Consider the following 21,490-nt stretch of genomic DNA (forward strand, 5'->3'; position numbering starts at 1 on the left):
CATAGATGGAAACAAATAACTCTTTGAAGAAAAACAAATCATTCTTGCAATACCAGGAGACATTCTAGGAATTAATTCTATTAACATATTCAATTCTTGGCCTTTTGATCATTGAGCACTTTCAAGGAAATTCAAAGACCATACTGTCGCAAGTATCTCAAGAATTACTTTCTGCAAAACCGAGCCTCAGAACTAAGAGTTCATTAATCATGCATTCTTGTCTTATTTCAACTCTAGTGAACTTCAAGTAGCTCTCCAAATGACTAAGAATAATTTGAGGTGTACTGTGTAAATTTGTGCACCCAAGTGAATAACATCTCATCTCTTTATTCAGAAAAAACAGACAAAACAAACATGTTTTCATTCATGGGCTACACAGACAACCTGCTTGCCTATATTTTTTCCAGAAAACAGTCCAGCAAAGGCAGAAGGACCACTTTCCAACCCCTCGCTTATGTCCTCTAAATATGTTATCTTCCCTTGCTTGTAAAGACAACCAACATCTTCAAGAAATTTCGGGTACAAATGCAAGAAATCGCTCTGCAGAAACCCCTGCATTCTTACACGCTTTGTAATAAGATTGAATAAGTTTCGGATCCCTTGTGGATCCGTCATGCTGTGCTGAGACACCATCCCACAAATAGCAACCCGGCCATGAACCCTCATGTTGAGCAGCACGGCTTCTAGCATTGCTCCACCCACGTTCTCAAAGTATATGTCAATGCCTTGCGGGAAATATCTGTTTTTTGGTAAAAATGAGATGATACATACAATTAAGATGTCCATGATGGAGAGAGAACAATCGTTGTTTCCAATTTCAAGCTATTTCAAGAAGAAGGATAATTACACTTGTTCCCCTAAGGTTTAGGCATATACCCTTCAATTTTGAAACACTACTCTATCCTTGCAGTCATATTTCACGTTACAAATTCCTCCTTGACGGACTGATTGATAGGATGAATGTGTAATAGTGGATTTTTTCTTATAATATGTTCAAAATTTTAGTGGTTGTGTTCATGTAATTATTCCTAAGAAATTAATCCAGTGACAGCCCCAAAACATCGACATGTTTAATTCTTTTAAGAATTGGACTAACCTTTTAAGAGCTGCATCAAGATCCGGTTCTTCTTTGTAGTTGAAAGCTTCATCAAAACCAAGCTTATTCTTCAAAAGATCAACCTTAACAATTACAAGAATCCGCAAATTGAAAATAGGCCTCCAGAATCACTGAAAATCTATATGCATAAAAGATGGCTAAGAGAATGATGCATTTGAAACTTCTGTTAAGACACTCACTTTCTGGCTGGTCCCTGCACTGCCAACAACATAGCAACCGTGTAATTTAGCAAGTTGGCCGACGAGCTGCCCCACAGCTCCAGATGCAGCTGAGACGAACACATATTCATTCTTCTTAGGGGCACAAATCTCGTAGTATCCAACATAAGCTGTGAAGCCTGGCATGCCTATATCATGTCATTGATCAAGTTATTGCCTCAAGTAGCAGTACGAAAACAGACACACACACACACACACACACATTATAACCTAACATAAACACTTGACTCCTGTATAAACACAAAGAAACACATTGCATTGCTTAACATTACATACAGATAAAATACAGGGATAATTACATTAACGACCCCCTCAAACTTTGGTTAAATTACAAAAATCACCTACCGTTTGAATAATGACACCGACATTCTATATCAGTGATGTTTTCATAAGACTGCGAGATATTTGACTAAATGAAAGCATCACCACCTAGGGGCATGTATAATCATGGAAACAACAGAGGTGACTTCTATAATTTGACTATAGTTGAGAGAGTGTAAATGTAATTATCATATAAATATATATGAATTCATTTACATATTAGGGAATAGTTCTCTCTTCAGGAAGACATGTAGACGTCAGCAACTGAAACCCTCTTCTCATAATGTCTTGATCAATATCATGTCACAGTATACAAGGTAAAACTGTTACTATCTTGCAATGCCAACTTTGTCGTTTGGACACTAAAGCTTACATACCAAGGAGGCCGATGTAATATGATAGTGGTATAGTATCTGGCTGAACCTTCCTCAACTGTTCCGGTTTGTAAATTAAGCTGTACTCTTCCCAGCCAGTAAAACCCGAAACAATGTCTCCTGGTTTGAAGTTTGGGTTGTCAGAGTCGACCACTTTGGACACACCGAATCCTTCAACAACCTTTGTCAAAGAGTAGATGTTAAGCATTACTTGGCAACATGAATAGCGATACCGTTTAAGTGAATTTAGATTGAATGAAGACAAAGTTCAAGGATGTAAAACTCTCCCCTTCTTCTTGGTCCTAAAGCTTACAACAACTAGTGCTGCTGTTAGCCCATACATATCCACTAGTGTTCTTACACCAATTTTAATGCACTAAAGGGAAACCGCTCCGCAGAAAACTGATTACAAGAGTGAGAGACAACAGTTTTAATGTTGAGGAAGTTCGACAAGCATCGAAAACAGTGTGAAATAAATTAGATTATGATTTAATAGTTGGCCACATAAAAGACGAGTGCGGACGTGATATCAGTATGTGAAATGAAAGTGCATACAGATACTTCAGTCATGAAAAAGCAAAATCACAGCAATATTTGAGGAAAATTCGATTCTTTGGGGCATACGGTGAGGATGAAATGCTTGTAGAGGGATCCCATACATGTGGCTTAGCCTTTGGAGCAACAATTATAGTTATTGCTGCATTAATTGATTGGTTGATTTTCTTAAACTAAATACTAAGTGTAATATATTCATCATGTGATTAGCTCGAGTTTGATTCGTTCTAACTAAAAGTTTCCACTAAAACTAATAAATACAAGTAATAAACTGTTATAAATAAAATACACTCTGAAGTGCGGTCCTAATATATTTAGTATCCAACTCTTCAAGTCAAAGAAAATGAGGTACAAACTACAGCTCAACATGTTTCCCACTTCAAACCATGCAACACGTAAATATATATACATCTCAAAATGAACAAAATCAAACCTTTGGGGAGAAAAATGAGAATAAGAACTCTTACAGAGCCAGGAACAAATGGGGGCAAATAGGAGCCATGAAAATCTCGCATTCGGGCACGCATGTAAGGGTCACAAGAGAGGTAAAGGTTCTTGACCAAGAATGCACCAGACCCTTTTGGAGCCTCCAGCTTCATCTTCTTCCCCAACTTCAACTCCATGTCTGTTTCCTTTGGAGCTCCTTCTATGTATCCCTTCAATATTATCTGCTTATTCTCCACTACTCTCCCTATATTTTCACCCATTTCCCCCCTTTCTTTGGGGCAAAAAGATGAAATTCCAAGCAATAAACTTGAAACCCACTAATGGGTTTTAGCTACTATGGAGATTTCTCTTCAATTTTCAGAAGGAATTTGGACCAGAATTTGGTTTGGACAATGATTTGGTTAGTGGTTGGCTACTACCCATGCCAAGCAATTATTACGTAACTACTACAGTTATTGTTTGTGTTGGTCAATATCAACAGTGGTGGCGCCAGCTACAAAAAGTTCTATCATTAGCTACCAAAGGTGGGTCAGAATTCCTGTAATTAAAAGTTATTTTTACAATAGCAGTATATCATTAAAGTCTTCAAATGATAGAATCAGCAGCAAGGATTAAACAAAAAAATAAACAGCTGATGATTACAACTATTCTCAAGTAATTTCTTTTAGTTTTACCTTTCTACATTCACTCAAAAACAGATAAAAATGTACAGTTCAATACAAAATTTGAGAGAATATAAAGCCAACATGCATTTGTTGGAGAGAGAACTGAAACCAAACACAAGGATAGAGAAAACTAAAACAATTTCTCTTCCCTGTCTCTGTCTTGTTGATAAATACCATACAACTTTACAATAACATCAAAATCTACAACAATTTTTTCAGTTTGTTCACAGCAGGTTCCTGCTTCATAATGGCACTCTCAGCCGGATTGCTCCCGCTGCATTAGACCATATCATGTTCCTCTGAAATGAAAACTCAAGTCAACTAACACAAATGATTCAAAGTGGTGCGGAATGGTGTCTATCAACCGTTGGATGTGTATAAGATGAGGTCATTAAGTAAATGACAAGAAACTTCTCAGGCAACAGAACTGTACAGTGAGATTCAAATGTGCGGCATCAAGGACTATGTAGATTTCTCAAGTGGTCAACCACATCACATGAACCACTCAGCCGCTGAAAATCAGAGCGGTGAAGGAGATTTGCTGGGGCGGGGTAGGGATTGTTGTTGCCTTTGCGATTCATAGATGTAAGCTTGCCTGTAATGCTATAGCGCACGCGTATACGGTGACATTTGGCCTCAGTTGAGCAGCTCCCATGCACTTTTACTACTAGCATAACTTCCTTGTCCCTGGCATCTTCACACCAAAAGTTTTGTGGCACGCCGTCAACAAACTCTTCTAATGTTTGGTATTCCTCATGGCTGATTGATATTTCGGCAATATGATCAGGTTCAATAATTCCAGCAGCTGGATTGACCTGTTTAATTCGCACCATGTTAAGAGGAATAGTTCTTCACAAAAGCAAAGGTCGAGAACAATACACTTATTGCATGTTCTGAGGAAAATAAGGATTTGTTCGGCAAACAAAATACAATATGAGATTCATAACGATGCTTGTAACTGTTTCAACTCAACCGATTAATTAGTGCCTCAGAAGTCTGCTAATCATGTTGCACATTTGGCATGCCTTCTCAAACTTACACAAACAATAAATGTATTTCAACAGAATAATGATCGGCTCATGTATGGTTTAACAAAGACTGTATTTTTGGGAGACTCAATCCTTGTGTTTGAATCATAATATTTTATTCAAGAACCATTCATATTAAAAAGAAATTCCTCCTATATTTTTATTTCAATTTTATAAAAGGTATATAGGTGCCCGATGACAGCTGTGCAAAAACTCTAATGATTTTAAGACCAACAGCCCAGATTAACACACGTTGGCAAGTGACCAGCTAGTTGCTTGAGCAGTATCAAATATAGTAAAAAATAAATCAGAAAATTACCTCAAGCCACCGGGGGAAGCCAAAACCACCTCTTGGGCAATGGTCAGAAGCTTGTCCATCCTCCTTAATGGTAGATAGACCTTCACAAATTATTTCATATATAGCTCTATCTTTCTTGCATTTGTTCGTGATCCTCAATATGGATGTATCCTGGTTCTGAAGGATTATGTTATTTGTACTGACAATGGCTTCTGGAACTTTGGTTAGTTCTTCAAGCAAACGCTTGATTTTCTCATTTGATCTGATGATTTCTCCAAACTCTTGTCTTCTCACTGACTCGTCAACTCGAGCTACCTCCACACTGAAAATGCATCGGACAGGCTTGTGATCGCTATCAGTTACATCCATGCATGCTTCATACCTGTCATAGATGGCAAGCTTTAAGAAAAGCATGGGGAAAGAACAAATCTAAACATGCTGAAGATATGTGACAGAATGGGAAGAGCGAGGATTGCACGGGAGTCTTGAGAGAACAAATTAGAAAGAATGTAATTTGTAATAAGATATGATGAAACTAATTGACATTTCAAGAGAAGGGAAAGGATTGACGAAGCTCCACAACCATGGCAATGGACCTAACTGAGATAAAACGTATCATGGATATTTACTCCTTGAAGGAAAAAAAAACAGTCGTCTGTGTAAGCAAAATTTGGTTCTTAAAAAGTCTAAATAATTTGTCAACAAGTCGTAGGCATGAAGCAGAAGTATGGAAAAAACAAGAACAGAAGTGGCAAGCTTAAAATAATATTCATATTGTGGAAAGGCAATATATTCATTTTTGCATTTTCACACTTTCACTTAAATACTAGTAACTCGAATTTTACAAGATCCAGTTCTACAAAAACAAAAGGTAAATGTATCTTTGCTGGCTGCTAATATGAAAGGCTTCTTTGTCCCATAAGTTATAACTACATTAGCCTAAATACGCAGCAACCCATGTTCTCCAGCAGCACCTTGTCAGTCATTGCTAATGTAACATATTCCCCTTTCCACTTCAGATATTATGTAAATTCCAACCACCCCAACTTAGTTACATGTCAAAGTCAAGTGAAAATACCATCCACAAAACCGAACTAAATAAATAGGCATTACAAAAAACTTAATAATGAAAACCATCTAGTGGTGTTCTCATTCCCTGAATAAATTACACAAAGTCCAACTCATGAATGGTTCAATCAAGGAGAAAAGTAAAATTTTGCTTCTCTGTTGGTCCTTTCCTTCCCCCAAACAACATAATATGCTTTGTAATCTAAATTTTGTTCCCACGTAAGGGAAGCGAGTTGCCTACTTTGAAACACTTAATTAGAATAATCAGATTTTAATAAGGGAAGACTTATTTTTGTAAAGAAAGTCATCTCAGGGGAAGGTTGAAACAGAAGTAGTTTACATATGTAGATATTGGGATAAATAGCCTCCAATCATGACACAGAGTTCTCTCTTTTTTCTTTTCACTTTTCTTTTCCCTAGGAGTGAGAGACAGATCTTAAACCTTACAAATAATCAACAAAACAGGCCGTAGAAAACTAGAAATTAACTAGGTGGAGAGTGGGGTGGGGAAGCCATGAAGGAGACTAAGTGATCCAACTGAAAGTATAGAATAGAAGTATGATATGCCAAGGAGGGCAAAACAAAATTAGACTGCGAGTATTACAATCCACATACACACAGAAACCTCACTTAACCCATATAGATTTTAGTAAGTAATATGCAAGGGCACATCATTTCCCCAATAACTTACTGCAATATTGACGAGACTACAGGGCAGTCTAAGCTGCAGGTCGACACTGAAGCTGTTCGGCTATCACGATACAAAATTCTGTCACACCAAGCAGGAATCCGTTTCTTCTCTCCAGAATCATAACCTTACATAGGATAACCAAATCCAGAATCAGATTTCCAAAGAAGCACATTCGTCTCTCACAAACATATCCTACTGCAGGTGTTTAAAGATACTGGAATCATGCTCAGTGTCAGATCCCATCCAACTTTAAAAGGATCAGGAAATATATATTGCAGTTACCTGCCGGGAAAAGAAAAAGTCTCATGGAGCACTAGAGTTCAGAAAATTTCATTTCAATTACCTGCCAAACCAGGTTGGTGCTTTTCGAACTTGTACGTTGGAGGAAACCTAATAACAGCTTCCCGCATTCCTTGGAAGACATTTCCAGCTTTCATTTCTGCTCGCAACTGATCCCTCTCCCTAAGCCAGTCAAAGCATCTTTGAGAAACAAAATCCCTCGCTTCATCATAAGATATGCCGTCAAGTCGATAGTTAAAGTCCCCCAGAAATACGACCATGTCTGCCTCAGAAAGCTCTGGCACCCCTTCTGCAGGGTTAAGACCTATAGCCTGCACAAGCATCAATACATATTATTTTTTAGGGTAAATTACAACATCCTCCCCTAAGGTTTGGCATACTTACGAATACCCCCTTGTTGTTTGAAAAATTACAAATACCACCCTGATGTTTGATAAAATTATGTAATCCTTGGGTGGAGGTATGAAATTGTCTTTGCCCTTCCTGTATTTTTTTTTAAAAGATGAAAAACTTATTAAAAAAATCGAACGAAATGGATAGAAATATTTTAAAAATTATAAAATAATTATCCACTTAATCCATAAAAAATAAAAATAAATAAAGTTATAATTTTTAATCCACAAGGGTATTTTGGTCAGTTTACCATAAAATGGATGGAAACCTAACGGATTGAGCTAATTGTTAGACGATCGTTAAAATCAAGGGGGTATTGATAATTTTTCAAACAACAAGGGGGTATTCGTAATTATGTAAAACCTCAAGGGAGGTCGTCGTAATTGACCCTATTTTTTATCCACTCAAAGTCTATCAGAGGTTTCCTTAAATCAGTAACAAAGGAAACCTTGAACTAGCAAATATCAAGAAGCTAGCAAGCAGCAGTTTTAGAAAACAGCACACGTACACTCGTACTTCGAAGCATTTGAACTGCAGATGAGACGCCGGCTGCAACAGAAAGGACCAATGGCAAGCTCGAACCGTAAACAAGCAATAATAAAAACATTGAGCAGGCAAGCAAGCAACATAAAAGTAAATGCAGCACCATACCAGCTGCACCGTTTAGAATATTGGAGGGCCGACTAAAAATCATTGTTCGATATACATGATCAAAATCAGCATTCCGGCGATTGACAGCTTCTAAATGTGCAGCAAAATGACAATTCACAAAGCACATCACTCGACCATACACTCTCATCCTCAGCCCAACTGCTCCCTGCCAAGAGAACCTTACTTCAATGACAACAACAAAGTCTACCATAATCGTAACAAAGAAGAGAACAAAACAGTAACACCATATTGTAAATAAAGGATGGGTTAAAAAGCTTTCCGTCCTCGGCATTTGGAAAAATTAAAAAAACACTATGTAGGCTTCTTCATCAAAGGCAACCAAAAGAGCCTCCACCTCTTCGAAATGGACCACAAGTCATCTTCATCTTATTGATAAAGAGGAAGAAGAAGAAGATAATTTCAATGATACAGATGGAGAAGATCTTGATTGCTACAAATCGATCAGGATCAAGGGAATAAAAGGAATGATGATCATGACGATGATGATGAGATTGGGGAAGAATTAGAGTTTGATTGATGGATATTTTATATTTGTTTTTGTTTTATAATTGATTATGTAGGATTTGTTTAATAATCTTGCAAATTTCTTTTATGGTAGGATGATTAAAATAATTTATAGTGATTATATTTTTAATTATTTGTGCATTATTGATGTTAATTTATAGTGTTTATATTTAATTATTTGTGCATTATTGATGTATAAAATATATAATTTATTTCTGTACATCTACGCCGTGCTTTAAAATGGCGTGCACCGCGGACCCTTGAGCAATAGCGCGCCGTGTGCTTTTAACAACTATGAGTAACAGTAAGTCTCGAGCTATTCCATTGAGAACAGAGGGTGCCTACCACAAAATGAATTCTCTCATATTGAACAATATCTAATGGAAAACTCTAAGCTAAGGTGGATAAATACTCCAAATAGTCTGTATCTGAAAATAGAAATAGTACAACTAATTTTCCATTTTTAAATCAGTTACACCAAAATTAGGACTTATCCAGTAATGCAACAGCACATATAGATGGTACTCAGGACACAGATTATCCAACCACCACCACCTTGAAAAAGAAAATATAACTCACAGACCGAAGGGCATGTAGTCAGAAAATAACCTACATTAAACATCAATTTCATAGTAAATAGGTTTGTTGTAGGACAAAGAAAAATAATTTTCAATAACTGAGGCAATAACTTAATACTTTATAGTTAAATGATTTGTCTTGCTTCTTATTCCTGTCAAAGTCCCAAATTTAAGAAAATAGAAGCTAACCATTCATAATCAACTCCTAAGAAACTACCAGAATCAGCAAATGGATAATACCTTATTTCCAATTGCTCGGCCCAAACCACAAGGAACTGCAGCAACATCAACATCCCCAACATGACCTCGGATGTTGTTCCTAACCCTACAATATAACCTTTTCAATTAGAGATACAGTAATTACCAAAAAAGCAAAAGAGAAACTGAAGTCTTAACAAAAGAAGATGGCAGGTTTGTGATGGAGGGGCAGAGCAATAGTGTAATAAAAGACATCTTGTGCAGATGTTCCATTCAACAATGGAATTACTATCACTAAGTGGACTCGTAATGGAGTACTAATCAGGAGAATTTGGATGGTGGAGTAACAAGAATTAGCATAATTAGCTTAAGAATACTAACCATGCAGAGATAAGCAAGCCTGCCAACTGCCTGGAGCCAACACGTGAAAAGCTAGATCCCTCGTCCAATGTTCTTCCAATTATATCCAGCCACCATTGTCCTGCAGAACTACCCTCAAGACCCATCTGCAAGTAATACAAGTGTAAACATCAACATGACCAAAGAAAGTTCGAAGCGAGAACCCCTAGGAAAAGGAAAAGAGAAGGCAAAGAAGTTGTTGGAGTTAAAGCACCTCCAAGAATGAAAATGGAAGAACATGCAGTTTTTATATCCAGAAAAATCAATGAGTCTTGTGTCTCCTGAAATTTCACTGGGGTTATATCAAGCCCAAATTTGCATTACTATCCAAGTACTCTTAACAATGTGAAGTGGATTAGGCTAAAAAATGAGGAACTAAGGTAAAAAAATAGTATGTGACATATAACCAAGTCAGCAATCTTTACCTAAGAAGACCAAACTAAGGTCGCAAAATAGCAAGGGACCTTAAGGACCTCTCATCCATACATGATTCCACATCCTATATTTCTGTAGTTTTAGAAGGATGGGATCCATGCAAAATATTGGTTAGTGGATCCAAAAGGGTCCATTATAGATAAGTTATGCATCCAAATTCACTCTGTTACATAAAATATAGAATTAATCTTTGATAAATGTTCAAATAAGCAAGAATACCCCTCGAATATACAAAATAAGAAATAGATAACCTTACGCAATAATGACATAAGAACATTAGGTAACGACCAAGGAGATCATATCAGATCTAGATATCAAGATTCAATTTATATCTGAAATTCTCATCTCTGAAGCAGCTGTCACCTCTTCCGAGCTGGCATCCCCATATCCTCCTCACTTGCTTCCCCTCCCCCCTCATGGCACATCGGAGATACCCTCCTTCCCTACCCACCGTCCACCTTCTGCAGCCCTCTTTCTCCATGTGACTGTCATGCACTGTTTGCCACACTCCACTGCTCCCCCCCCCAACCAATAAGAGAAATAGACATATTCTAGAGAAACTAATGAGCTTATGGTTAAAAGGGGGGGAAAAAGGGAGAGTAAAGAAACCGATGCAGATATGCAAAAGGCAGCAGTTGCCAGGCAGCTCTGGCAGAAGCACATTGTCTTAAGCTAGTCAGTTGGAAATTCTTTCATTAACTCAGCATTTTTGCATATATAGTCTTACGATTCATAATATTATTATGATACTTGTTTTAATTAGTTTTTGTATGTTAACAAAGGATTCCAAGTTTGTGAATAAGAGTTGAAATTGGTAAGTGTAGGACTTCTTCCTAAACACTTATGAGTTTTATCCCGAGCCAGTCACCCAATTGCACCTCTGCTCATGATCTATGCAGATTATAAGGATTTTCTTAACACACTCAATAGGAAAAAGGAATTAATAAGAAAGAAAAGGAGAGGTATTATACTGTTTCTTTAGCAGCAGACATTGCGAGAAAACCAGCACCCATTTCCACCTCTTGCAACCCAACAACAATAATATCAATGTCCGCAGCAGCCGAGCCCAACCACGATATAAGGGAATCAGGAGCTGCTCTTCCTTGTCCAACATTCCATGTACCAGCCAAAATTTTCAAATTCTCTAGCCTTGTGTATAAAAATTCCTTCCCTGCCAACTCCGAACGGAATATGTTGTCGAGTGGTCCAGGAGAGGTAATGCTCCATCCACGAATACCACCATGATTAGCCAAGGTGAAAACAAAACCAGCCCCAACAGCCAAATCTATCACTGGGCTATTGTGAGCCACCCATTGTCCAAGCAAATTGCCATTGAGATCCAAAACCTGCACAGTGCCACTTATGTAACCTACCCATATTCGAGAACCAATAGTACAGAGGCTTTGAACAGCAAAAGAATGGTACTGAAAATCCTGCAAGCGGTTGCCGTTCCCATCCCATTGTACAAGTAACCCATTTGCACATCCAGTCCAAATCATTCCGTTAGCTGTTGCGAGCAATGCTTCGGTTCGCCTATTATCGTCTCCAAAAGTTCCTTTTGCTGCGGCCCGAAGAACAGCATCTGCTGCTCCCAATATTGCATTACGGGAACGCTGAAAGAAATTAAAAGAATTTTGTGCTTTTTCCTTTGAACCAGATACAAACTTCATCCTAACCTCATCCTCCACCAAAGAATCAAGGGCCATGTTCTCAATCTGACCATCAATGTTAAACACTTTCAGTAAATCTTTGGTTCGAGCATCCCTGTGCAATAGAGAGAAGTAAAAATCCAGAAGAATTTTATAGAAAAAATAGGGGGAATCAAGTAAATAAGCAGCTGTATAAAATCAAGCAAAATACTATCAACTGCTTTTATTCCTTCTTGAAAGCTCTCAGAAACTTCATTTTTATCCTATTTATCATTCTGTCAATACAGAAGAACCCCAGGCATAAACTACTTCTCGTTCAAAACTGAGAATGCTCAGGAACATGAAAATTCATAAGTTGCAAAAAGTACCTATTCTGAAAAGATAACTACACACATTGCAGCAAATATTTCCAATTTTCTCTCCTCAATTCATATTTCAATCAGTCAATGTTTCTCTTGCAAACCACAAAGTTTTACAGCCACTTGAATTGTCTGAGGAATCCAATATTTTATATATTGTGCAACATCTGCATATCCTAATTACTCTTTGCAAATGCTTTCGCCATAAACTAGAGACACTCATTTTCATAAAGTATTAAACAATATTCAATTTACATTAAAGGTCACAGAAGAAAAACGATTAATGTGTTCCCCCCCCCCCTCCCACTTCTTCTATGTGTTAAATAGTTTGCAAAAGGGTGATCATTATGATGACTTACCATAAAGCAAATGACTGATAACTGGCAGTCCACACCTTTGCCCCAGCATGATCCGATAACATATACTTGACATCCGAAGTAAATATGTTATTGCAGGTGCCATTCTGTGTAACTTGACCCCTCAGGTCAATGTATGATCTCTCTACCAATAAAGAAGCCATGTGTCTTTCACCAGCGGTTAGAGAAAGTGATCTCTCAACAGCTTCCCAAGGCCAGATCTTCATTGCACCACCCTCAGACCCAGACCATATGTCCCCTGTATCAGAGGGAAAATCAGGATGATCACAAATATTACTCAAACTCGAGATAATAAGTAAATATTACTAGACCCGAAACACTAATTATTTATCATAAATTCAACACTTCAATGAAATTACCCAAAAAATCAAAAACAAGTAAATGTCGTAACTGGAATTTGAAGATGAAATAGTTCCTTACAAACTCCCAACACCGTCAAGAAAATAATTATTATGGAGGACTAAATACAAGGAGAGAAACAGACATCGTGCGCACAGGAACTACGACCCATCTGAATCTTCAAAAACTCTGTTTCCTCTCTACGAAGTAAAGTTTTAGTCAGGTATTAGACAAACGGCCACAACATGTATCAAAAGGTATCTATAAGATTGTTTTTTAACATCAGGTGTCTAGTATTAACAGAAGATACTGTAATCACAGGTCCAACTATTGCTAAGTTTTTGGCCAAGATTTAATGGACTTTTACTCATGTATTGCGTTAGTGTAACATCCTCGAATTGTACTTCTATCTTCAAATTTTGATATGAAACTTGTAATAATACTCTCTCTGCCACTTACTTTTTTCGAGCAGCGGCAGGCTGTCTGTAATATTTTACTCTGCTATTCATGGTACTCGGATCCTAGGAAAAGAATAGAACTTAATGGGGGCAATGCCACTGTTCTATCTACCATATGGTGTGAAAATCAACAAAACCGCAAGGTTTTCCATATGCTTGAATAAATCATTCGGATGAATGCATGAAATACAGCGGCATCAAAACTGTGACTTCTCTAGGAGTTGAAGATATAGATCTTTTCAAATTCTTTTGTGAATCTTCACGAGCTATAGCAAATCCCATTTTACTCATGGGCGACTATTTCATATCAAACCCAAGGTCTCACACATTTGCACATGCAAACTTTGCTACCAATAATTTGGTAAAAGAAAGACAGCAAACCCTGATGTAATGACTAACGATACACTAACAACAAAAGACATCCTAAATTAATCAATTAATTAAATTTAATTCTACTCTCCAAAGGACACTGTCAATACCAAATGCAATTATTTCATTGCTCTGTAACACATATGAGTCTGGATCTAAAGAAAACAAAAATATTGTAACAAAAATCAAAATTACCATAAGAACCGACAACCATGGATAGCACCGGCCCTCTATGTGCCTGCCAAGAGAACACCTCCTGAAACCCATTCCTTGCACCACCATTACCTCCCCCATTCACTTTTTCACTTAAAAAATCCAACATCTTCCAACAAACAATCCTCCCATCCCTATGTCCACTCCACACCACTCTATTCCCTCCATCCCCCACCAGACACAAGGCAGCAGCTCCCACCGGTACCGACTCCCAATACCTCACCGTCCCCTCCTCTTCCCCCTCCTCCACCCCACCATAAATATCATTCTTCAAATCCCACACTCTGACTCCACACTCGGACCCAGCCCACAACTGCGGCCCATTACCATCATATACACAAGCAATCCTCCTAAGGAACCGCCCGAATTGAGTTTCTCTCAAAGGGTGCGGCCTTATCTCAAGGCTCGGTGGCCGGTTCAGGTGAACCGGAGACCGATCCGGAGGTTTAAAAATCCCAGTCCCACCTCCCGAACCAGAGAATTCCGGCAGCGGCTGGTCAGGGGACGAAGAACTGGACAACTTCCGGTCAAGGAACTGGAGCATATAATCGAGCCGCCGCTGGTAATTGGAAGAGCTGCCGACTTCATCTGCTTCTTCATCCGACGAGGACGAGTTGTAGAACCTGTCAAAGATTTTAGGGGCTTTTTGGTAATTCAGCGAGGCATCATCAAAGCTGAAATTCCGGCTACCGTCCCCGGATTCCTCGTCGGAATCGGAGCGGAAGGCGAACTTCTCCGAGTAACAATGGAGATTAGGAGCGCGGAGCAAGGCGTCGTCGTTGTGGTCATCCATGGGAACGAGAATATAGGGATTCGCGAAGAATTTGGGGATTTTCTTGGGGCAGAAATCTCGGAGGGGTGTGATTAAGCAGAAGAAGCAACGGAGAATTTGAGAGGATTGTTTTTTTTAATTATAATTATTTTGCCTTAATTACAAGTGTAATTATTGAGAATTCTTCAAATACGACGTCGTTGGTGGGTTTAGAGACCCCACCAAACTGGGAAGAGCAAATAACTACCACGGACCGGCCATGTGTCTAATGTCAACTATTCACCAAACAATTAATTAATCAATTAATTTAATTATTATGAAACCTAATTAATTAATTTAATTATATGCTGATGTGTTGAAGTTCACCTACATCATTCCATCCTAATTAAATATTATTTATTTTATTTTGAATCTTGAAATTATTTTTAATTTCATATAATTATTAAATTAATTGAATTTACAATTTATCTATCTATACTATTTATTAAATACGAGGGATCGGACTAATCACCTTCCATTGGAAAAATATATATTAACTAAAATAACCTCAAGCATATTTTTTGAATTCTATTATACACATTTTAAAATTAATAAAAAATATTTTAAAAAATATCAATCTATAAATATTTATATTTTTTCTTTCCTATATAATATTAAATTAGCATGAAAAAAATCAAATTACAAACACGGATCAAGTGTGGTTTGCTCGTCAATTTTAATCAAACTTAAATAATTTAGTATCTTGTATTATATTTTGTAAGCAATCGAGTCGAGTTCAAATGAGACTTTCAATATAAAATTTTTAACATCAGCGTTGGGTAATTGATCAGATAAATTTTTACCGTCGTTCCATAATTTTATCATTACATCATAACAAAATTAGAAATAACTAGACCTATTAATTAATAAAATTTATGGGCCCTCACACATTTTGGTTTGTGCGGCACAAATTCAAGAAGAATTATTATATTGTCAAAGTGGTAAATTGGGAAACATTAATTATTGGTTGTCAAACATGATTTTGGTGAGTTTCCACTTCCTAATTTTAGTTATATTAAATTATATTTAAATCCCATTATTGTTTTTAAAAACAGTTCTTGGAGAAAAAATGCTAAAAATTTGGAATTATTGTTGTTAATTTAGTGGATATCTTTTCATGCCAACTTCTCCACTATAGATATATCTGGAAAAAATAATCTTTTTTTATATATAATAATTTTAAAATTGAATAAATGGATGATGGGTTTTTTTCCCTTTTATTTTAGAGAAGTGTGTTCCATATGTAAGTAAAAAAATAAAAAATAAAAATAATTACATTTACATCCTTTATCTATAGTTTTCTACATACATCTTCTGCGTAATTATAGAAATCACCCATATCAACCCAAAAAAAAACTCGAGAGTTGAAATAGATAGGGCCTCATAAATTTTGAATTCGTCGTTCGGGAATTCACAGTAAAAGGAACAAGAAATTCTCAATGAAAAAAGTGCTCTCTGAACTGATCGTGAAAGTCGCTTTACATCATATGGTTGTTTCCATAACTCTACACTCGACTTGGATTATGTATCCAAAAATATCTACTCTCAGCCATTCCACATGCTGCCCAGTCGAAGCGTGGTTAGTTTGTACAATAATGTTGACGTTTTTGGGGGATATATGTGTAATTTTTTCAAAAAGCATAGACGATTCGTGCAAATAATATTGACGTTTTTTTATAAATGTATATATAATTTTTCAAAAGGTATGAGTAATTCTGTAAATTGATCATAGGTCAAGGAGTGTAAATATATTTACTGGAAATTAAAAATTGATGATATGTGATAATACAAATTCTATATAAATTAAACTATTAACCAACAATACATATATATATATATATATATATATATTTGCAATTGTGATAATTAGAAATGTAAAATGATAGTTGTCTTGAATTGTCATATTGCTCATACGTAACTATGATACATTGAATTTCTTGGGCGTTGAAAATGAAATACACCTTTTATCATGCAATCATAGTATTTGTTTTGTAAGCTTCTATCACATTCAATCAAAAAAAAGTAGGTAGGGCCATTATTGTCTTTTTGCAATTATTCTTGTTTATAGATAGGAGAATTTAAATATATTTTTTGAAAAAATTAATTTTACATTATTGTGCGAATATATATTTATATATATACTATGATCACCATTTCAGTTCAAAATGAAAAATTCGAGAAAAAAATAATATTTTTCGATAATTTTACACAAAACAAATGTTAAATTCCTTACGTGATCGAATCATTAATGGATTTCAAATTCTCAACGTGGAATTTACAAGTAAAATGAAGAATACAAAATCGAGATTGTTAAAAAAAAAAAAAGTTTAATGATCAAAACCACAATGCCCGTAGAATTAGAATTACATGAAGAGCAAGAATAACTATAATCGGGCTCGAAGACCATATTTCTGGGCTGGCAGAATTCGGAGCCATGTTTCTTGATTCTGTGTCGGGTGTACCTGAAATACGAAAAAATGCAATTTTAGTCCTATAATTTATGAGATTATATTTTTTATGTTTGAATTAGTTTCGTAATTTTAAAGTTTTTTTTAGCAATTTTCATTCTTTTCTATCGGAATCTCCAATTTAATTAGGTAATGTGCAAGTCACATATAATCTTTTTAAGTCAAATTGGCTAGAAAAGGACTAAAATTATCACAATTTTAAAGTTATATGACTGAACTGTGAAAATCAATTTGCGTAGGAATTCATGAAAATTTAATTTAATTATGAAAAAAAAAATCCTGAATAGTATATGGTGATACGCACCTGTAATGCAGCGTAGGGGGGTAATCTCGTGGCCGCATCTTGTAGGTAATGTGAGAAGTTTGGAGACGTTAATGGGTGCGCGGTCCAGACCTAGAAAACTGATGAAGCTGCACAGACATTCTGGTATTGAGTTAATAACATAATCGAGAGGCTGGCAACAACTGTCTGAAGGCCGGCTACTGTCGTTGAGGTAGCTCAGGCAGAATCCAAGTTCCTCCATGCACTTTTGTTGCTCTATTTGTGCTGAAATTTTTACAAGCAAGCAAGACCATACCAACGTCCTAGCAATTAGTCCACATACCAAAACCCTAAATTTCATCCCCATTTCAGCTATTTTAATTTTATTCCAAATTATTGACATGCATATGTATATATATATATTTGAGTATGAGGGTTTGTTTGATAGGTGGGGTAGGTAATCAAACATAGAGTATTACTAGATTATTCATGAGGGATTATTTTAATTTCAAGAGGGAAAAATGCCTTGATTGACTTCTTCTTTTGTTCTAGAATCTAAACTATTGCTTGGTATAGATGTGTCTTAGGTGTGGCAACCATAATTAAGACATGTTTGATTAGGTTGTTAAGGATATACAAGATTGAAAATTACATTATATTATTTAATATTCGATTTGAAATTGATTTTCAAAAGTTCGTATGGTGAAATTATTTTGAACAAATTTTTCACGTAATAAAATGTAAAATTCAGCTCGTTCTCGACTAGATCAGGAAAAATAAAAATAAGATATAAGAGGAAAAAAATCAAACTATTCGAACTTGGCTAGATTAAAACTCGTTTAAGTTAACAACCAAATAAAACCCAGATACAATTCTTGAGGCTCGTTGAGAATCCAGACGAGTTCAGACCGTAATGGGTCGATCCACTCGACTTGATGCATTTATACTTCACTAAAAGAATTATAACATTTAACTGCAATTAATTGTCAAACATATAGCCGTAGCAATGGTTTTTGCCAGGATGGGTAAAACTCATAGCAGATGTTTTGACCATGGCTCTTAGCCGTGGCAAATAATTTTTTCATAGTGGAAAAGTTAGTTTTTTGCATCGATTTTATTTAACCGTAGTTAATATAGTAATTTACCATGATTTTTAACCGTAGCCACTAATATTGTAGCCAATAGTAAATTTTTTTTCTAGTGCTTGTAAATAAAGTCGGGCCATACTTTTGGACCCTTCTTTAAATTTGATTGGGCTGGGCTTGTAAAAGCAACAAATTATAGGCCCAAATAAAAGTTTGAAATGGGCTTTTAGGAAATTCCATCCCAATCCACATGATGTAAGGAAATTCAGTTTTTTTTTTTTTTTTTTGTGGGAATAAAAAAAAGTACGTACTGGCAATTCAATCATGGGTAATTAAGTTTAGTAAAAAGTACTTTGCCTGTGGGTAAATGATTAAGTTAATTACCACTGTAAAATTATGACCACCCAACATATATTTTTGTGAAATTACTGACTATTGCAAGTACATGTTTGAATTAAGATTTCCTTTTCTTTTCTTTTTGAAATTTCACTTTGACCCCTTAATTTTATGCTTGGTGTCAATTTACCCTGTTAAACTATGAAAATATACAATTTCCCCTTTAGCATAAAAATATAATTTTTTTTCATGTTTTTTAAATAAATTTAGACTCTTATACCATTTTAGGCGAATATTAGCTAAGAGATGCAAAATGAACTTATATATATGGATTGAAAAACTGTTTAGGAGTAAAATTGTTCGAAATTGATAAAATTAAGCAATTTTGAAAGTTATCGAACTAAAACTAAAACGAATAAATTTAAAGAATTAAAATTAATAGCATGCACACTTAAATGATTAAACAAATAATTTTGAATGGTGAAGTACAATAGTACTCATTAATTATGAAAATTTAAAGCTTAATTAAAAATCAGTAGGATTCCCCCAAATTATTGGGTCGAACTAATTCTCCATTATTTTCAAATTATTGCTATTAGAATAAAAAAATTATATTTTTTTCCACTATATACATACATAATTATAATAGGTGATCGATTACAGTGAACGAAATTTTATCCAAAAAAAAAAAAATTACTCCAATGTAAAACTATATATGAAATTTAAAAAAATTATATTTACACAAAAAACCTTACATACCTTATATTTTACATAAAAAATAACCACCTCTTTAATTTATCAATAGGTCCATTAATGGACAATTTTTTAGTAGTTTTAATAAATTATTTTTGTATTTTTAATTGAATAAAACCATAAAAGTTCAGATTATGCACATGTATCGAGTGTGTCCCATGTCCTAATAATATAAAAAAAATTAAAGATTTGTGATAATTTTAATATTGTCACTAATTATATATATTTATTAACAAGAATGTTTATTTTGTCACAATCGTGAATTTCATCATTTTAGTAATTACTACTATTTTGAAAATATAGTTATTAGCAAGAATTAGTGAAAAAAAAAACCAGCGTAATTAAAGTTGTCACTAAATACAATTAGTAATATATGTATAACGAAGACCTAATTACAATAAATAATAACGGTCACTATAGATGTGTATGACTAATTATATTTAATGACAACTTAATTCGTGGAAATTTTTAGTTGTCTAAAAATTTAATTGTGGGGGATAAGTGCAACATTTATTAGTTTAGGGAGGCAATTGTTACATAGAGAATAGTTCAGGGGGCAAAGTGTATTTTACCCATAATTATATTATGAGAAGATAAAAATTATTATCACTTATATATATTTTTAACGACAACTTTAAAATTATCATTTGATATTTTCTCACTAATATTATTTTTATTCCTAGTGTAATATATATAGATATAGATATATGTATAGGTTTGTCTTTATATGTGTGTACATGTTTGACCATGCAGTAACTTTGACTTACTGTGAGAGAGAGTGAGAGGGGGAGGGAGAGAGGGGTAGAGAGAAAAGGCAGAAACAGTGTGGGAGTGATAAGCAAGAAAAGTGGTGGACAGAAGAGTTGGTGGGAATTTGGTATGAAAGAGAGGGAGGCAAAAGGGATGTAGTACTTACATGTATTTAAGGATGAAAGAGAGCAAAGCTGTAAGAGACACCTCTTCCTCTCCCTCCCTCCCCCCCCCCTCTCACCCCAACAACCCCCACCTTTTCCTTCTTCATCTCTATGGATTTTCCAACTCAAATTAGAATTAATTATATAACAAGCGTAATACATAAATATTTACTGTGTGAGTAATATACAGTTAAAAAAATGATCAATCGCACAAAATACATGTATTATCTGAAGATAGGGAAAAAAACTAATAGGACTCCTCAATTCTATGTAACAAGATGTATTTTTTGGACAAATCTGTGATGTTAGAAATCTAAAACTGCCAATGCCTCGAAATACCGAATCATGGTGGCACTGCACGTCGGATCATTTTGCATAGCACCCATCCCAAAACCCCTCGTTTAATTAGGAGGCTGATAATGTCGACACTTGTTCTGCATTGTTCACACGAAAAGCTTTAGTGCGTATAATTCCAAAACTTTATTTCTCTTTCTGATAAAATATTTATTAAAAAATAAGTCCATGAGACTCCGACCATAACAAATAATACCCGCTCAATTATCCTATTACTAGCTAGTTTGATGGTTCCTAATTATAATTGGAAATAAATTTCTAAATACGCAACTTATAATATGCAAAAGTAATTGTACTATATATACAAAGATAAAATAACACCTCATATAATATATATATATAAATATTGTATTAATTACCTTCAATTAATTATTAAATATACATAAGCAAGACACATTTATTTTAGGAGTAGCTAGGAAGATTATTCATTCATGTATAATCTGATCTTTGTGGGGGTGGGGGGGGGGGGGGCTGGGGTTGGG

At 35.4% G+C, this 21,490-nt stretch overlaps 3 protein-coding genes across 4 annotated transcripts; all 3 read right to left on the reverse strand.

The window, feature by feature from the left end:
• On the reverse strand, positions 166 to 3,461 carry LOC105166892 (2-alkenal reductase (NADP(+)-dependent)). 2 transcript variants are annotated; one of them, XM_011086406.2, is made up of 5 exons: positions 3,053 to 3,461; positions 2,034 to 2,211; positions 1,297 to 1,454; positions 1,097 to 1,179; positions 166 to 739 (listed from the first exon to the last, which is right to left on the reverse strand). In XM_011086406.2, the coding sequence occupies exons 1-5, from the start codon at positions 3,290 to 3,292 to the stop codon at positions 361 to 363; spliced, it is 1,038 nt and encodes a 345-aa protein (XP_011084708.1). In that variant the 5' UTR covers positions 3,293 to 3,461; the 3' UTR covers positions 166 to 360. The 2 variants fall into 2 exon arrangements, with proteins under 2 accessions (XP_011084708.1, XP_011084707.1); XM_011086405.2 differs by having other exon boundaries at positions 168 to 739; positions 1,297 to 1,463; positions 3,053 to 3,455.
• On the reverse strand, positions 3,680 to 14,931 carry LOC105166893 (type II inositol polyphosphate 5-phosphatase 15). The gene is made up of 11 exons (XM_011086407.2): positions 14,008 to 14,931; positions 12,629 to 12,884; positions 11,233 to 12,025; positions 9,809 to 9,933; positions 9,470 to 9,554; positions 8,127 to 8,292; positions 7,984 to 8,024; positions 7,126 to 7,393; positions 6,783 to 6,906; positions 5,045 to 5,405; positions 3,680 to 4,512 (listed from the first exon to the last, which is right to left on the reverse strand). Exons 1-11 carry the CDS (start codon positions 14,816 to 14,818, stop codon positions 4,153 to 4,155), a joined length of 3,390 nt encoding a protein of 1,129 aa, XP_011084709.1. The 5' UTR covers positions 14,819 to 14,931; the 3' UTR covers positions 3,680 to 4,152.
• On the reverse strand, positions 17,058 to 17,932 carry LOC110012342 (lipid transfer-like protein VAS). The gene is made up of 2 exons (XM_020695544.1): positions 17,609 to 17,932; positions 17,058 to 17,298 (listed from the first exon to the last, which is right to left on the reverse strand). Exons 1-2 carry the CDS (start codon positions 17,925 to 17,927, stop codon positions 17,171 to 17,173), a joined length of 447 nt encoding a protein of 148 aa, XP_020551203.1. The 5' UTR covers positions 17,928 to 17,932; the 3' UTR covers positions 17,058 to 17,170.

The sequence above is a fragment of the Sesamum indicum genome, linkage group LG7 (assembly GCF_000512975.1).
Source record: "Sesamum indicum cultivar Zhongzhi No. 13 linkage group LG7, S_indicum_v1.0, whole genome shotgun sequence".
Classification (NCBI taxonomy): Eukaryota; Viridiplantae; Streptophyta; class Magnoliopsida; order Lamiales; family Pedaliaceae; genus Sesamum; species Sesamum indicum.

What these genes read in the sequence shown, in the direction of transcription:
- LOC105166892 (XM_011086405.2), bottom strand. Translation starts at nt 3,292, where the DNA reads ATGGGTGAAAATATAGGGAGAGTAGTGGAGAATAAGCAGATAATATTG. An exon ending in CCCCATTTGTTCCTGGCTCT is followed by an intron (nt 2,212 to 3,052) that starts GTAAGAGTTCTT and finishes TCTTTGACAAAG; the next exon opens with GTTGTTGAAGGATTCGGTGT. An exon ending in GTGCAGGGACCAGCCAGAAA is followed by an intron (nt 1,180 to 1,296) that starts GTGAGTGTCTTA and finishes GTAATTGTTAAG; the next exon opens with GTTGATCTTTTGAAGAATAA.
- LOC105166893 (XM_011086407.2), bottom strand. Translation starts at nt 14,818, where the DNA reads ATGGATGACCACAACGACGACGCCTTGCTCCGCGCTCCTAATCTCCAT. An exon ending in GGCTTGCTTATCTCTGCATG is followed by an intron (nt 9,555 to 9,808) that starts GTTAGTATTCTT and finishes GTTATATTGTAG; the next exon opens with GGTTAGGAACAACATCCGAG. An exon ending in GCACCAACCTGGTTTGGCAG is followed by an intron (nt 6,907 to 7,125) that starts GTAATTGAAATG and finishes ATCCTATGTAAG; the next exon opens with GTTATGATTCTGGAGAGAAG.
- LOC110012342 (XM_020695544.1), bottom strand. Translation starts at nt 17,927, where the DNA reads ATGAAATTTAGGGTTTTGGTATGTGGACTAATTGCTAGGACGTTGGTA. An exon ending in CCCCCTACGCTGCATTACAG is followed by an intron (nt 17,299 to 17,608) that starts GTGCGTATCACC and finishes TTCGTATTTCAG; the next exon opens with GTACACCCGACACAGAATCA.